At 42.8% G+C, this 18,177-nt stretch overlaps 1 protein-coding gene across 2 annotated transcripts; it reads right to left on the minus strand.

The window, feature by feature from the left end:
- Positions 1 to 2,258: 2,258 nt before the first annotated feature.
- On the minus strand, positions 2,259 to 17,506 carry ATMIN (ATM interactor). 2 transcript variants are annotated; one of them, XR_007906941.1, is made up of 5 exons: positions 17,280 to 17,506; positions 11,785 to 11,910; positions 10,638 to 10,837; positions 7,726 to 9,697; positions 2,259 to 7,502 (listed from the first exon to the last, which is right to left on the minus strand). XR_007906941.1 is itself a non-coding variant. In XM_051801739.1 (4 exons), the coding sequence occupies exons 1-4, from the start codon at positions 17,493 to 17,495 to the stop codon at positions 7,867 to 7,869; spliced, it is 2,373 nt and encodes a 790-aa protein (XP_051657699.1). In that variant the 5' UTR covers positions 17,496 to 17,506; the 3' UTR covers positions 2,259 to 7,866. The 2 variants fall into 2 exon arrangements, 1 of the variants encoding a protein (XP_051657699.1); XM_051801739.1 differs by having other exon boundaries at positions 2,259 to 9,697.
- Between the last annotated feature and the right edge of the window lie 671 nt (positions 17,507 to 18,177).

The following is an 18,177-nucleotide window of genomic DNA, read 5'->3' on the forward strand; positions in this document are numbered from 1 at the left end:
TCTTCCCTCAGATTCACTCTATCTGGTTGGCCTTGCACAGTAATTTGGTGTTTGATGCTGCTGAGCACTGAAGCAATGCCTAACTTTAGGAATATTCTTAAATCCACGGCTACTCTGCAAGGCATTTAATAATATTATAAACTTTAAGACTGCTAAGTCCTATTGAGCTTCAGATAAACATTTGCATGCATTCCTTGCTCATTTGTCACCTAAAAGAAAGGGAAATGACCTGGAAATCACACAGTGGTGGCACTGACAGAATCATTTTTTCTTACTCATTCTAAGTAGATTCATTTTTTAAATCCTGTTAATGTGTTCTTTGCTTGTTTCTGTTTAATATGTACCCTCTGCATTCTGGTGGCCACTTATTCTTGTTTCAGCTCATACTAGATAAGGGACTTTCAGATCAAGTTCTCTTTTGCTTTTGTGTTAAACCAAATACAAAATAAAACAGCACTTCCCACAGAAACACGGGTAACTGCAATTCAACTCAGCATTCAGAACAGGGATTCATTGCAACTGACTCTTCCCTTCTTTTGATGCTCTGATAAAAACTTGGGATAGGCAGAGATAATACCTGTGCAAAGCTCCTGATGGCACATGATTTCCACTTTAAAACAGATGGAGGAATTCAAGGTATTTTTATTTTTTTTTACCAATAAATATGTGCATCAATGTAGTTTTTCAGTGTCAAATCAGACAGATTAGACAGAGGTTTTACTACAACCTGATGGAAGATAACATTCCTATGAACCACAGTCACTGATTATTGCTACAGGACCTGGAGCAAAAGGCCAGAAAAGCTGCTGAGTAAAGGCCTAGAACATAAAGAAACAAACCCACACTTCAGCCATCTTAAGTCAATCAAGTGATGTGCCCTTGAACACACTGGGTTCTTCTAGCACAGGAAACAGCAGCTTCTTGTTTTTGTGTGAGCCCTCTCAAGAAAAACACCATTCCTGTTCAAGGAAAGGAAATCAAGTTAAGGGCTGGACCAGCCAGAAGTGCTTCCTGCATCCAAGGTGCCAAAACACAACAAGTGAACTGTTGACAACAATTAAAAATACAATGATGGAACACCTGAAAGTTAAATCAACATTTTTCTCCTATTGTTTTAGGTCCAAACTTTCAAAGGACTAAATCCAGAGGACTCGCTGTCAAATCCTGGAGCCAGAAGGAAAATGTGCCTCTAATTCCATTGTTCTGAGAGAAAACAATCAGCTTGCCAGCATGCAATTCCTTCAAGTGAAGGAAATCCAGGAGCTGAACCCAAACCAGGCAGGGACACTCTCACTGCCAACAGAATAAATAATTCTCAGCAGCAGCAGGCAAGAAAGCAGTTCATAAACACAAACTAAAGCAGAATCATCCCTATGAGAGGAATAGAGCTGTTAGTCCTAAAAGGATCTTATACATCTGACTGTTCCATGATTTTGAATGCTCTGAATAGGAATTCAGTTTCTAGATATTGATGCCATACTCCCCTCTGGAAACACCTGAATGCTGCTGTGTGTAAATGCTCACCTTGGGGCATGACAGGACTGAACACAGCCTGCTGTTGTCCATCTGGGAATGCTTCATTCCTGGCTACAGCTGATGGAGCTCAGTCACCTCCTCTGACTCACATACACGAGATTTACAGGGAACAATAGAAATCAGCATTTTGTATCCTCCAACTAACAGAAAATGGTGGGGTTGTTGCTAAGCATGGGAACTGTGCAGGAAGAAAAGGGACAAAGTATCACTCATATTCAAACCAAACAATATTTTGTTATATAAAATACATTTCAAAATAATGTAAGCTGTTAGAGAAGACTGTAATTTTAGAGGATACTTTGAAAACTAATCATCCCAAGGCAGCTGAATTTCTACTTGATGTTATGACACTGGAGATCTTAAAAACTGCAGGAGGGGTGGCTAGTAAAGCTGAGGAAGAAGGCAAAGGAATCCTGTCCTGAGAGTCTGTTGTGGAAAGCACCTGTCAGAAAGCTGAAACTGCAGAGCTTTCCATTCCACTGCACATACAAGGTCATTAAAGATTGCATTCTGCACATGCTGATGAGAGGTTTGAGATGGAGAACCTTTTTGCCACCTCTAGAGATCAAGGACTGACATTGTAATGGTTTTAATTTACAGAACCTCTACCAATTCAAAAGGTAAGATGTCAAGGAGCAATGGGTGCTACTTGCCAATAGGCACTGAACCCTCCCAGGCCTCTGCAGGCAGGAGACCATGGCCATTAAAACAGAAGGCAAAAATTGATTGAAGTTAACTTTATTCCAAAATATGTATAATTTACAGGACTAAATAAGTGCTTCATTTGTGAACAAAACGTTTCAATACTCGTGAATAACTTACTCGTAGCTTTGTGTAACACTTCAGTTTCCAACAGAGGGAAATATGAAACAGTATTTTGGCACAAGGTTTTCTCTGCATGCAATAATATACTTAAAAGTTTCACAGTTACTAGGACAACATTCCTTCTTTGGGATTGTCACTTGTAAAATAGGTCTAAGAAATGAATGCTTGATTTTGTCTGCTCATTGCAAGTTTACTGGCTTAAACAGCAAGAATTAAACATGAACATCCTTTGGAAACTAAATTTGTCCACTAAATAAAAAAATCCCACTGGTGAAGAAAAGAAAAATATTTTAAGGACATTTCTCAGCCTTGCTGAGATTACCTCACACATGCTCTGGGAAGGACTCCCCCATGAGATTTATTACTCATCCATTCAAAAGAATCACAAGTTTCAATGAGATCCTAATCAGGTGTTGAATTCTTTAAGCTGTAGAAATATGGCTTTCATATCTAGCTTTATCACAGATGCACTTGCAAGTACCTGTAGATAGAAGTGCTGTCACTCTAGCTCTGCATGCAGGTGCTTGAAGCAGGCCTGTAAAGCACTGGCTGTTGTGAAATGCACAGTTTGCATCACCACAGGTCAATCTATCATATTGTTGAAGGTTCTGTAAAGCCAGCATATGAAAAAGGATCACAAATAAAGGGACTTCTGTTATTCCACTCGGCAGTTCCTTCAGGAGCTTCACCAACCCGGGCTGTCCGTGACATCTGTGGGGAAGTGGAGGAGCCACACACAGGAACCCAAACGTTCCCTCACACAAACACAAACATTCCCTCACACAAACTCCAACCCCACTGCAGAGCTCAGGGCTGGGTTCTGTTCATTGCATAGCAATGGCATTTTAAACAGGAGAATTCAGTCGTGCCCTAAGCAGCAAGTCCTTCCAGCACACCTCGAAAATCACATCAACTCTTAAAAATAACAAAACAAACAGAGGATGTGTGTTTGCACCTCGCACTGAAGTTTGCTACCATTGAACATCCTCTTAGTGTTCATAATTACTAAATGCAGCCCCTTCACAGGAGGTCCATTCTACCAGGACACATCATAGCAGCACCTTAAACCAAAAAGGAATGAAAAAAGCTTGCAAGGCCCAGAATGTTACCAACATTTTGGTGTGAATGTATTTGGAACAGTAAATTGTACATTAAGATCATGTTTAAAAAACCAGCACATGTCAGAAATATATTAAAGCAAAGGAAGCTGTACAACCTTAACAACAAAGGCAAGTACATTTGGTTCACCTCTGAGCTGTCATTTCAGGGTCATGTTCTTTTGCAAGTTGAGCACCCTAAGTTGATTCAGTATCAGTTCTATTGACTTACCCTATATTTGAAAGGATATTAAAAAAAAAAATCTCCTAACCCCTTAAGACCCCAATCCTGCCAACACTTACATTTCCACCCAGCCTCTCAAGAAAATCAATTCAGCCCGTGAGCACGTGCCAGCAGGAGCAGGACTGAGAACAGTGGAAGGCATTCTTTGTTCTGCTGCCCCTACACAACCAAGGTCTGTGTGACAAACAGGGAAATTCAGCCTCTTGTTTTCAACAGAAAAAATGACTCTGTACGAGCCTTGGAATAAAAATCTGTGAGGAGTTAGTTACATACATTAAGTTACAGACACTGATTGGATTGTTCAAAACTAGATGAGGTCTCACAAGGCTTAGTTTACAGCTATTTACAGCTGCAGGTATATATACATTTTTTTTAATGCTTTCATATGCTTTGGAAGTTAAAATTTTCTAGACACAAGCAGCTTTGCATAGCTAAGAATGTGTAGCATTAGCAAACTCTGACTTAAAACTACCAATTTCTCTAGGCCAACACAAAGAGTTTGGGGGGGACTCCCTCCCTACCCCCAGCAGAAAGTATTTAAAAGTGTATTAGCAGAAATAGATGCAAATAAAGCCACAAGTAGAAAAAACATCTACTGTCATACAAACTTTTAGCATTGTGACAAACAAATATGGGAGGCAACAAGACATGTTTCATTTTTCAGCTTGTTTGTGCTTATGCTCTCATAGAATGCAAGTCCCAAATTTGCTGTTTCCTTTGTTTGAATCTTTATATACTAAAGGAAAGCTCAAATCAAACTACAAAACTACTAATTCAGTTTTAGAATAGCATTACACAGGCACCCAGATCAAGATCTAGCAATCACAGCATAATGGAAATAAGCAGAAAATGCACAAAGTAAGCACAAGTAACATTAGTATCACTTCCAGATACACAATTGTGCTAAAAGGCTGTGGAGAATCTGATGTTACTTTCTGAAGAGCAGCTCTAGTGGCAGCAGAGGATACAGAAGAGAGCAAGTAAAGGAGTCACTGCTGACCAATACTTACAATAAGACAGTGCCTTGAAAACCAAATCAGAGACAAACTGCAGAAAAAGGGAGATAAGTATCATTTTAGTTCTACCAAGAAATAGTTGTGACTGAAGTTTATTTTTAAAATCATGGTGAAAACAGAAAATTAGCCTTTTTCAAGAACTTGTTCAGATGTGAAGGAATCACAATATTCAGGCACAGTATTTCAGAGCAGGTTTCCTGATGTTTACTGTGGGATTCACCACACTGTGAAGTCTGGTTGCAGTCTCCACATTTTCACAAAAATACTTAATAAATCCAAACTGAGCAACTTAAGCCAACAACACAGGATCCAGACCCATTTCTGACTTCTAAGAATAATTTATAGAGAACCAATTTTGCGAAGAAAAATGTTAATTTTGGTCAGAACGAGCCACTTCCCTAAGACAGTGCAGACATATTTAATTACCTCTTAGTACTGCACTTTCAGTAAATGATTTCATGTTGTGGTACTGTGTTCACTGAATTAAAGTTCAAACTATTTTAAACCCATCGGATGAGTGAAACAATTCTGATGTGCACGTTCTAGTAAAGCACACAAAGCTCATAAATACTTTTAATTACAAAGTACAATAACTGGGTAATGATTACATTGTAAGGTTGTCCACACAAACCTGTGGGGGTTTTTTCTGGAGGTCCCCAATGTTAAGAATTAAGAACTGTGGCAATTATCACTCTAATTTGTAAATGAGTTTCAAGGGAATTTAAATGCCAGCTGGTCTCTCAGATGGCTACAACTCAAACCCCTCAGCAATTCTGCTCTTCAGCACCTAAAATTCCTTCTCTTGCAGAAAAAAAGACTGACTTTCTACATTCAGAGGTAAAGAAGTTTCTCATTTCTGCCAGTTGAGGAAAATACCCTTTTCCCCAACCAGATTCACAGTAACACCTTCTCTTTCAGGCATTTCTGTGGGAAACACAGAAGTCTGGGTATGAAGAAGTGTTCTCTGGTATTCCATCCAGGGGAAGAAAGGAGAAGGAAAAACATTTTGAAATGTAAAGATGCAACATTGCTAGAAAAAACATAGAATAAATTAACCTAATTTTGTTATCTTATTTCCCAGTTTCAGAGTAGGCAGGTAAATATAAAACAGTCATATCTTCAGAAGAAACAAAATTACAAGTGATGTCTTCCTTTTTTTAATATATCCCACCTTTCAGATCAGAACTCTAGACACTGTGAAACCAGGGGGGAATTTCCCCACAGCAGAATTACTGTGCTCCTGGGGAACTTCAAGATTTCTTTCTGCAGTTTCTTCAGCCAAAGACTGGAAGTGTCTGAACTCCTACCTAGAAATGCTGAAAAATTAAACAGGCAACACAGCTGGGATTTCAGGAGGAAAATGGGAGTTTTAGGGTTAATATAAAGAAATTATTTCCAGTAAAGGTCGAGATGCTCACCATATCAGCATGTTAACTATGGCAATTTAAAGAGTGTTAGGAAGAGACAAAAAATAGGAAAAAAGAAGGGTACTGCTCATTTTCAACCAAAACAGGCTGCCTGCAACGGATGAGTAACTTAACTCCCACATCCTTGAGTTGAGAATGTGCAGCACAAAGCATAGAGAGTCCTCAAAACCTAAGGCTTGGACATCCATCTGCATGGGCTGCACAGTAAATACACAGCCAGCACTTCTCCTCTGACAATGGAGGAGTAAATGTTACAGGCCCAGGAGTTTGACATGAAGAGGTTTCTCCTTCCTTTAAGGTTACAGAAGCTAAAACCTGTCCAGGACCAAACCAGAGGCCTACATTTCACAGATATTATAGTAAGAGATAAAAATTACTTAAGGCCAAATTCCAACATACATTCACAACTCACGTATTCTCACGCCAATGAAAAACACCACAAACAGTGGCAGGAGGGGCAAAATAAACATTAAAAAAAAAAAGATTCCAAGAGGTCAGATGTTTCTTGTCTGAAAAATCGGGTTGTGTGAATTTGACTACACTCAGGGAAACTAAAAGCTGCAGGAACTGAGGGCTGCGAATCAACGTGCAAAAGCAAGATAGAGCTGTTCTGAAAGGGCCTCTGTGAGCTGATTTCCCAGCTCTGCTGTATGGATTCCAGTTGTTTTTGGAAGCAGGAAGTCCAAAAGCAGGAAGTCCAAAAGCAGGAGTCGAGGTGAGTGAGTGTTTTTAAGGAATTTAATTTCCCATTTTTAAAGATTTCTGTTAAGGTAAGAGAGGTATAAACCACTGTAACGTTTCTCAACTTGTATCTCAATAAAGCTAGGAGAACTTCAGCAAAAACAAATGATTCCAGTCTCTGAGGCACACACATTATAACATTTGTATCTTACAGACAGAAATAATTTAAGCAAATCCCCTGGAGACTCTAAAAATGTTAGTCCCATTTATTACCTTAGCTAAAAGGACTACATACTAATTTTCCCTAGAACTATGACCTCCAAGTTCTTTTCCTACCCTTCAAAGGGCATCAGTGCCACTCAGGGAGAGAAAAAAAAAAAGGTACTGCTTTCTAGATATTTTTAATAATAAATATGTTCAACAATTTGAGAATCTCTATGTGTCTAGTGTGTAGGACAGGTATTTGGGAAGTGCCAGCTTATGCAGGAGAAAGAGCTGTGAAGGCAGAAAGTAAAAGAAGACAATACGGCTTATTATGTTCATGCCGGATTTAAAATACAAGCTACTAAAAAAAGTAAACAGAAGTAGCTTACACTAAAAATAGAATCCTCCCCCATAAGTTCAGGGAAGCATCTCAACTGAACAGGTCAGGGTTTTGGTCCAGCACATGGGAACCCTGCATGTAAGCCAGGAATAGAGAGAGAGAGATAGAGAACAACTTCAAAAAGTTCTTCCATTCAAATGAAAGCAGTAACAGCTTTGTAAAGAAGTTTGGGGAAAAAACATAGGCACCACATAATTTTTAAGGTTCAAATGTACATCAACATGTTACAGCGCCCTCCCTTCCCCCCCATTTATACACACATAGTTTATGTAAAGTTACATATTCAAGAGAGTACCTTCAGCATGAAAAGTCTCTTAGGTCAACTGCTCATGACAACTACATTCAATAATGCAAAGTGGATCACTTGGTAAAGCCATTATCTCCCACCCCAATAACTTAAATTCAAACCACAGGGAACAGTTATATCACGTAGCACTCAGTGGCTGGGCTTGTCAGAGCTCTGGAACAAGGAGCACAGCTCTTCACAGGTCTGTGTTTCCACTGAGCTGAACTGGGACTCCATTGTGTTCCAGGCTAAGTCAGCCAGAAGGAAGTCATCCATTGCTGTCTGTGTCTCATTGCTGGTGAGGAATAAACTGCCCAGGTTCTCAAAGCAGCTATCCATAGTCTGTGTCTCAGCACTGCTGAGCTGGACTTTGCTTTCAATATTCTGAGTAGGTGTGGTTTTAGTAGCCACGTACACTTCTGTCTGGGTTTCTGTATCAGATGAGTCAGTGCTCATGGAGAAACTGGACTGCTTCAGAATGCTTCCTAAAGGCAGGTGGGTAGTACTGTCCAAAAAGAAATTCAGGTCTGTCTGTGTCTGTGTATCAAACATCTCCAAACCTAAGAAGTTAGAATTGCCTCGGCAGTTATAGGATTGAGTGGCACTATCAGAAAATAAGAAATCAGTCTGAGTTTCAATGTCCAGTGACTCCAAAACTGGCTCAGAGTTTAGGGTACCAAGCTCACTCTCTTCAGTCTGAGTTTGGATATTGGATGCTGAAAAGAACTCTTCAATGTCGAAGTCTATCCCTGTGCTCTGTGAGGGACCAGATGGCAGATGTGTGTCAGCATTAGAACTCGTCTCAGACAAAAGGCCACGATTATCCAGTGTCTGGCCAGACATGTTTCCTGAAAAGATGTTTTCCAGATCACTTAGCAGGTCCATTGTCTGGGTTTGATTATCTGTTGTATTTTGAGGTGGAAGTATATTAGTCTGTGTAGTGAAGCTGATCAGGGATTCAGACTTCACCGTGTCCTGATTCAGGCTCTTGCAATTAGTTCTTTGCAGCAAGGTTTGATCTATGTTTGCAGGCATTAAATTGTTTTCTGGAAGATCAATGTGAGTAGAAACATTATATGACGAAGGAACATTGTCAAAGATGTCACTGCACATGACAGCCTGGTCCATCTGAACTCTTCCATCAATACAGTCCTGTGTCCTACTGGTTTGAGTCTCTCTAGAAACGCCACAGGTTGGGAAACACCCCTGACTGAAAGCATCAGTCTGAGCAGCTATGGATGAAGTCAGTTTGGAAGCAGGCAGCAGTGTCTGTGTCTGCACACTGATGGGCAAGGAAACCTGGGAACTGAAGGACAGATCTGTCTGAGAGCAGGAGGACACACAAGAGTTGGGAGTCCAGGCTGCAGCTGGGACAAAGTTCTGTGAAATATAAGATAAGTCAGTCTGTATATTTATGGAAGAAATTTTGTTCTTGTGACAAACAGTGCCCATCTCTTGCCCTGTGTTACTTGGTGTAACCTTATCCAGCTCCACTTGCACACCAGTGCTCACGGGCTCCCGATCACCAGCACTTGTCACTTTTGACACAGGCATACTGTCCTTAAACACAAGGGTCTCTGCCTCCAGGGCTGGAATCAGAATTCCTATAGACTGAGGCAACAAATGAACAGTACTTACAACTGAACCTTGATTATCAACAGCCACTACAGCAGGTTTGACAGAAGGGTCTGTTGCAGACACATAAACAGGCAAGTGAGCAACCTGCATCACCGGGACTTTAACCAAAGCCACCTTGGGCTTGGGCAAAAGCATCTTCGGGGTGCATTTGGGCTGCATTTGGTTTGGGAAGTTAGAGCTGTGGGAGCCTTCAAGAGAGGCCACTGCTTTCACTTCAGAGGACTCCAGTTCCTGAGTGCCAGGAGCATTACTGTGGGTTCTGATGAACGCTTCGTTTGCTTTCTCTGCCAGCTGCTGATTATGGGCGGAGGTTTCCATTTTCCTTTTCTTGCTGGGAGGATCCCTGTGAACACGAGATCAATAATTTATACTTCTTTCAAGCACAGAACATTTGCTTTCCATTCTTTTGCATCACTGCATTGAAAATACAAACTGAAGTCACAGATGAGGGTGGACATGAGAAGACAACCATAAAGTTCAGTTTTGTTAAACGTCATTCCTCACTCATTTAAAAAAAAAGAAAAAAGGCTACCTTTTTTATGGAGACCTATTTCTAAATGGAGGTGGAGGTTTAGATGGTTTCTTGCCTCTTGCACATTAAGCACTCTGATTTGAAGATGTTTAATGTGTTACTTTGATGCTAACTCAGACTGAGGATTGAAGGCACAGGGCTCTTAAAATCAGTGTACAGGTAAAGGTCTAGAAACTGGACAGACAATTAGCACTCCTTCACTCAAAACTTAATTTAGCAGCAGCTGAACCTCCAAGAAAGACAGTCTAGGCCTCAGAAAGCAGAGTGCCCTTTATGAAATATATGCACACGTTAAAACAACTGTGAAACTAAACATACAAGAATAGGTGGTAAAAAAAGAATCCACTAATAATTGCAAAGACAACTAAACTATAAAAGAAAGTAACCTGAACTGCATTCCACACCTCAGTGACCAGCTATAAACATCCACAAATCATCTCTCCTCTCAAGGAACTGTAAAAGCAGATGCAACAAGAGCCATCAGCACTCACGCCAGGCAGTGCAGTGTCATCAGTGCTTTTTGTTTTATACACAGGGACACCTGATCTTACTGATCACACAAATCCCCACTGCCTTCAACAAAACACAAACCCCTAAAAGCCCCAGAACAAAGAAACTGCCAACTGCTCCCCAGCTAAGCCAACGTGAGCCATTTTCAATGTAACCAACAGGAAGGAGACAAAAAGGCAGCACATGGGAGACACAGCACTTGGGGATGAATGTTACCATGACTGAACTGCTTCACTTTTACCTGTGTTCTGCAGGGATTTCATGGCCAGTCCTGTAAATGTGAGACAGCAGTGCTGTTCTGCTGGCATAGGGGCACCCACAAGTACACTGGAAAGTCTTGCCACAGACCTCTATATGCCGTTTCAAATACCATTCTGTGCCATAGGAGTTACTACATTTATCACATTTGTGCTTCTTTTCAGCATGCATTTTCATAAAGTGCTAGAACACACAAGGGAAAGCAAACATTAGCTGCAGTGAAGATAAAAAAAAAAGAAAATCATGTTTAGGGGAGACATAAATATTTGCAATTTTTTAGTTAAGTAGCACTGAAGAGTAGCGATTTTCTTTAAAGTCTTGCTACTAATAAGTTACAAGTTTAAAGAAAACTACAGAAAGAATTAAAAGTTGGCAAATCTGCTTGTGCTAGATGTATCTTAAACCACAGAAAAATATTTAACTGTCTTAAAGCCACTGAAAGCTTCCTATGGAAAAAGATTAATAAATCTACAGATCAATCTTGCTACAGAGCACAGTAAGTCTGTGTAGCAACATGTGCACACTCCTGGAGATCTACAACTGAGCAAATAATCTCAAGTCATACAAGTCAACACCAGAGCAAACACCAAGATTTTTCCTTTTCATTTATGGTACAAAGTGCCAGCCACTCCAATCCTACAGTCTCCCCAGTTCATTGCTGGTAAGCACCAGCAGCACCAGCTCTTTGTGCTCACTCACTCAGAAAACAAGTCTTACATGTTTTCTTAAACAGGTAACTGATAAGCAAATGCATTTTGATAATAAAGCAGAGAGAAACTCTCCCTTCTCGACCACTTGAAAAAGCAGTTAAAAGCATCAGCCACATTTTAAACCATTATTGGTTGCTACTGTGATTCTTCCCCCCCTCCTTTGATCTTTCTCCATCTAATTTGTGGAGAAGGGCTGTCTTCCACTTCAGCAGAACATACTGGCATCTGCCTGATCAAAAGGTTCAAGTCCTCTAATATCAACATGCAAACAGGCAAATTCATTAACCACATGCACATTGGAGTTTCTGCCTACAGTTCTTTAACTTCTGCTGAGAAGCTTTGATGATATCTGAGTGCAAAAGCAGAGTAGAGACAGTCAGGACTAAACCAGTGTGAAAATACTTCAGGAAACAGGAATACCTGTTTTACAAGAGAAAATTGGGAAAATGGTCTGTTTGGTCCTCTAGGGCAGCCTTCAATAGGACAGCAGTAGAATTTCTGTGAAGTTTTCAACCCCTTCCTTATTGGTGCATTAAGTTTTCCATCCTGAAAAAGAACCAGGTGAGAAGTTGACGATTCCACGGGTTTGCATTTTAAAGACTATATTCAGAATACACATCAACTCTGGCTGAGTTCACACACCTCAATGAGTTGGAGGCACTTTCCTAAGCTATTTGAAAGTTCACATGGAGCTTTTCCCCCCGTGGATGCCACTTTGCAAATATCCCATCAAAAGTACCAAGTGCAATTACAACAAGCTCTATGGAGTAGTGGTACTGTACTACTCACTTTTACCAGGATACTCACTGCTCCAGGCTAATTAAATCCACATTTTGTACTTTTTTGATCCAAAAAAAGTTTTCCATACAGATAATACACTAGACTGCTGATTCCATGGGTTTTACTTGTTAGTACTTGAGGCTCCACTGTGTAACACAACACTTCTGTGATGCTGGAATTCTGTTGCCACTACTCAGAGTTTACATGTAATGAAATGAAAAATGCCAAGTATGCTCTGCCATTTAATTTACATCATAAACCAAATCTCACACCTATGGAACAACTGGTATGCAAACTCTGAACCTCCAAACACTAAGGGACCACTCCACCTGGACTTTCCATGAGATCTGTCTCACTGACCCTCACAGGCACACAACAGAAGAAAGCAACATAACTTGCTCAGAGGACCTCAAAAATACATATAAACAGGAGACATTAGTGGGATTGTCCAGACTGTTCAACCACATAGAACCTCTTGCTACTGAGGACACAGCTGTGGAAACCAGACAAGGTGTGTACCTCTAGACATATCCTTTCTGAAAGAGTCTCAGGGGAAGCATCAGGTATCTGCGTCTAAGCAAAAAATTAAAAGTGAACTATTAAAAATCTGATGCTCAGAGTAGCTGTGAGTCTCCTCACATCTCAAGACTGAACAGGAGGCCAACCAAATGCCCAGAGCCAGTTACAGTAGTCCATGATGGCATCCCCAAGATGATTATTCAGGGAAGACTCTACCAGACCGTGCCCTGTTTGAACTCTGCACCTGATTTCCCTTAGCAGGACAGTGGCAGTGAGCACAGGCAGTGCAAGGTCACTCCCCAAACACCTCCTTGGGCAGATCTGCAGCTTTGTTGCGTTTACACAGGTTACACCGAACTTGGAGAACCCCCAGAGCACAACAGTCCTGCCATGGGAAGCAAACCAAGGCTGTAGCTCAGCTGCCAGGACACAAAGGGGGTCACTGCTCACCCCCCCATCAGAGCTAATCAGAACCCAACAACTCTGTTCTGAGCTCCTCCGAAAGCTGAGGAGGGGGATATTTCAAAGATTATTTTGTTTTCCCTCAAATCACCTCTCAAGCCAAGGCACTCTGTGTAAAATGTAATCCCTTCAAGCAGTATTTCAGTTATGTTTCCACACACCCAACATTGCTACCTGCTGACACTGCTGCACGTTCATTTTTGTTAGTGACAGACCATACTCAAAGAAGCCTCTCGCCCAAAATAATCAGCTGCCATTTCATCATGAAAACCTGGAATAAGCCTCTAGAAAGGGAGTTTTCATGTCACATTTTAACCATGTAACATTTTAACCTTCTAAGCATCTTTATGTACAGCAGTTTTCCCCATGGACAGCCCATTCATAAACAGGCCTGTTTTATCTCTGCTGAATCATCACTGTGATTGTTGTTGTACCTCCTACAGCCACTGCCCAAAACAGGAACATGACTCAAACAAATCTAGTTGTTCCAGCCCCAATTATACTTTTTAACCCTGAGTTTACCCAGAAACATTTTGATTCGAAGTCAGTCTTGAAGTCTTGAGGAGAAAAAAAAAGATTTGCTTTTAAGTCAAAGCTATGTTTGGCCTCTCCCACTGCAGATGAAATCAATACACTAAATGGCAATTGGAGTTACTTATTCCTAAGTAAAAAGTTATTAAGTGTGTTATATTTAATGCCACAACCCAACAAATGACAGGGTAATATGGGAAACGTGCAGGCACTGAACAGGTAAACCACAACCAGGTTATTTAAAACTACTGAAATATCAAGGTATAGAATAACAAGTGTTTAAAAGCTTTATGAACATCAGTGAGATGCTTTTTTAACAGCTGGAGCACAGACTTTGGTGGCATAGACCACAACGAATTTGTGGTGGCAAGTTGAGAGATACTCTACATACATAAGAAACCCTATATGCACAGTAATCTTGTTTTCACCTCTTCCAAATCCTTCTGATGATTAATCTTGCACCTTCTCAAACCCCACCTGGCCAGTCATATTTCAGACATTCTCACAAGTCCCTTCCTTGCATATCTGATTTTATGTTCCACATTTCTACAATATCCACTCACCACAATTATCAGCAGATACATGTTCAATTAACTCCTCCCAGTGCAGGCACTTGCACTGTAAGGAATGCTGACATGGCTTGTGGCAACACCACAAAAAATGGGAATTAACAATCCTGGCCACCGACTTAGCCAAGTTGAACTCAGAAACATCTTGCCTTCCTGCCACAGCAAGGCTTACTCCATAAGATGCATTTAAAATCATGTTGCAGTAGACTGTAACCAACTATTTAAAACATATTTTTTTGCAGCAGAAGCTCCTGTATTTCTTTACTAAATAGGACATGGAGAGAAGTGCATTTATTTTTATTATAAAAACTATTGTGGCAGTGCAGTAGTGGGTAACCTACCCCAAGGGTATGCTACTCTTTCCAGTTCACCACTGACTACAGCCTTCCTGCTATCCCAGGAATCCACAGAATCCTTACCTTCACATGAACTCTTCCAGCTTCATTTAAACTACACAGAAGTCTTCCCCTTCTCCCCACAAAATAGTACAGACAAAAGACCAACAAATTAAAATGAAAAATTCAAGTCTAAGATATTGAGTCATTTTATACCCAGTGCTCTCATTTTTTTATTATTGGCTTAATTAAGCCAAGGAACTAGAAAATAGAAACTTATATATCAACAATTCATCATATCTTCTTTGTTAGGCCAAACAAGCCAAATTCTTCCAATTCCCCTTTGTCAGACACACTTGCCATTCATCATCCTTAGTAGTTCTTTTCTACAGCTCTTCTGGGTTCATTTTGACATATTTAAATCAGATTTTTACCCTACAGCACCGACAGAGAACATCCTTCTGCGATATTTTAGGACTGCCCTTCTCACAGCAGCATTACCCCAAATGCTCATCCTTGTAGGACCAAACTGCTTTTGCCAGTGTTCCCCACCAAAAGTTAGTCCTGGTGTGTAACAGAAATAATCAACTTGTTTGTTATCACCTCATAAGACTATAACCTTGTACTGCTGCACTTGACTCTGTTTTTACAGGATAATGTTACCTTCCTACATAAATGTCCTTCCTCTGCCATGGCAATCCCTCATGGGTTTTGGTATCAAAAAAGTCCTACTGGTGCTGCTTTTATTCATGAAAATTAACCAAGTCAGCCTCCCTTCTCCTCAGCAGTACCACCTTCTCTCCTTCCCCAAGAGCTTCTTAGCCTCTCATTTGCCAACTTGCCTCTTCACTAATTTCACGTCTCACTAACAAATGCAATCTACTGAATTCTTTTTGTCTGGGGAATCAGTTCTCTCTTAAAAGGAAATACCAATACTAAAATATTTAGCCTCCCTTAAGCCTCAACAACATTTTTACTCTTAATTACAATGCCCTGGGAACAAGTCAAGAAGTTCCTGTGAATCTGCATCCATCCACATTTCAGTATTTATTCCAAGCTACCCCAAGATCCAGTAATTAGGTGTTTGAAGCAGGCTATAATTCCACAAGGCACAGGAGCTGGTTAACAGAGGCTGGGTGAGAAAGCAGCATCTCCTCACCCGTCATACCCTGGGTTATGTAACCCACCAGCTGCACTGCACTCCCAGAGCATCAGCTCACAACCAAAATGCCTCTGCTGACCTCAGAGAACACTTTCAACTCCTGCTGTACCTCCCCTCACACCAGCACGTGAGATCTAACACACAACCCACACTAGAAGTTGTCAGTGCGTGTCAGCAAACGAAATGAAAACATCCCAGAGATAGCAGACAGCAAGTGCACCGAACACTGCTCCCTTTTGTTCATCACCAACGAGCACGTGGAACCCACACTTGACTCTTGAATTAACCATTTCACACAACAAAGGTGTTTATTGTGTGGCTGCTGAGGCTGCACTCTCAGAACCCAGTTTTCCAGGAATAGTATTTGTCCTGGCACGCTTGGCACTATGATTTTTGGGAAGAGCAAGGATATCTTTCTGGAAGGGCCACACTGAGATGTGTGCCTGATGAACTGTGGCTCTCCTCCCCCACCAGCACATGCTGTGTTTTCTCAGCAGTACTATGGAAATGAGGGCTTGTTTCCAAAATGGCATCCATCTGTTTGGTTTTTTTTTTTTTTTTTGACTCAGCTATATTTAAAAAAAAAAAAACAAACAAAAACTCCACCTAAGAGCTCTTGGCGCTGGGATGAAGGCAGATTGACAGCTGATAAGGGTAGGAAATGCTGCCTGTTTGCACAGCACCTCACAAGTGGTGCTGTAAAGTCTTACTGCAGAAAGATAAGGGATAAGCAAGTGAAACAACAGAAGCTGAGCCCCAAAGAACTTTTGACTGCCTGGGGTACGTTTATAGAAATGCTTAAAATTCGTTATTTTTAGAGGAATCCTCAACATGACTGGTCAGCCTGTGCACACACTCACCCCTGCAGGGGCCTTTCCCACAGGGAGATTTAAACAAGAGACAAGAAGAAACACTTTGTTATTCCCGTTTGGAATCATAGAATGGTTTGGTTTGGAACAGACCTCAAAGCCCATCTCATTCCACCCCAGCCATGGGCAGGGACACCTTCCACTGGCCCAGGTTGCTCCAAGCCCCGTCCAACCTGGCCTTGGACACTTCCAGGGATGGGGCAGCCACAGCTTCTCTGGGCAACCTGTGCCAGGGCCTCTCCACCCTCACAGGGAAGGATTTTTTCCTGATATTTAATCTAAACCTACTCTCTTTAAGTTTGAACCCACTCCCCTCGTCCTGTCACTCCACGCTCCTGTAAACAGTCGTGCCCCATCTTTCCTCTAAGTTCCCTCCAGGTACTGGAAGGCCCAATTAGGTCACCACGAACCCTCCTGTTTTCCAGGCTGAACAATCTCAGTTCTCTCAGATTCTCTCCAGAGAATCCCAATTCTCCTCAGGGTGGGGAATCACACCCCCCCCGAGTCTCACTGCGAACCAAACCCCGGCACAGCCACCGCCGCAGCCGCCCCCCGGACCCGCACCCGGGCCGGCCGCAGGCCCTGGGGCCGCCCCCGGCGCTGAGGGAGCCCCGCAGCCAGGCCGAGGGGCGGCCCCGCGGGACGAGCGGGCGGGGGCGGCGGGGCCGGCGCGGCCTCCCGGCGGTACCTGCAGCGGGTGCGCCTTGCTGAGGTGCATGTTGAGGGCCGGACTGTTGGGCAGCACCTTCCCGCAGCCGGGCACGGTGCACAGGATGTTGGTCCGCACTTGGGACAGCTCGGTGACCGAGGGCCGCACCAGCTCGGCGGCGGGCGGCCCGTCCCGCCCGGGCGCGGGGGGCCGCCCCAAGCCCCCGCCACGCCGCCCGGCCGCCGCCGCCGCCATGTTGCTGTCACTGCTCGGCCCCCCGCGCCCCTTCCGGGGCCCGCGGCCAATCGGCGCCGCCGATGGCGAATATTCATGAGGCACGTGTCGAGGCCCCGCCCCCCGCTCTCAGCGCCACCTAGCGGCGACCGCTGGCAATGCGAGGGGGGCCCGAGGGAAAAACAGCCCGAGCTGCGGACCGGGAACACCGGGAGACACACGGAAAACAGGGAGACACACACATGGAAAACAGGGAGACACGTGGAAAACAGGGAGACACACACATGGAAAACAGGGAGACACACACACATGGAAAACAGGGAGACACACACACATGGAAAACAGGGAGACACACACACATGGAAAACGGGGAGACACGTGGAAAAACGCGCGTGCCGACCCTCGGAACGGAGGGGCTGCGGGTATTGGGTTGCACCGGGAAGCGGAGGGGCAGGCACCGATCTCCTCTCTGGCGAATGTCCGGGAGTTGTGTCAGGGGAGGTTTAGGTGGCTATTAGAGAAACGTTCTTCCCCCAGAGGGCGGTCGGGCACTGAACAGGCTCCCCAGGCAGTGGGCACAGCACCAAGGCTGACAGAGTTCAAGGAGAGCTTGGACAATGCTCTGAGGCACATGGTGGGATTCTTGGGGCTGTCCTGTGCAGGGCCAGGAGTTGGACTTTGATCCTTGTGGCTCCCCCTCCTA

Source organism: Manacus candei, unplaced genomic scaffold (assembly GCF_025592945.1).
Source record: "Manacus candei isolate 608988 ecotype Guabito, Panama unplaced genomic scaffold, ASM2559294v1 h1tg000053l, whole genome shotgun sequence".
NCBI classification, from domain to species: domain Eukaryota; kingdom Metazoa; phylum Chordata; class Aves; order Passeriformes; family Pipridae; genus Manacus; species Manacus candei.

Excerpts from the sequence above, each read along its gene's own strand:
- ATMIN (XM_051801739.1), bottom strand. The coding sequence starts at position 17,495 with ATGGCGGCGGCGGCGGCCGGGCGGCGTGGCGGGGGCTTGGGGCGGCCC. Across the intron at positions 11,911-17,279 it reads GCAAGGCGCACCCGCTGCAG|GATGGAAAACTTAATGCACC; the intron begins GTACCGCCGGGA and ends GTTCTTTTTCAG. Across the intron at positions 10,838-11,784 it reads AATTTTCTCTTGTAAAACAG|CACTTTATGAAAATGCATGC; the intron begins GTATTCCTGTTT and ends TGTGTGTTCTAG.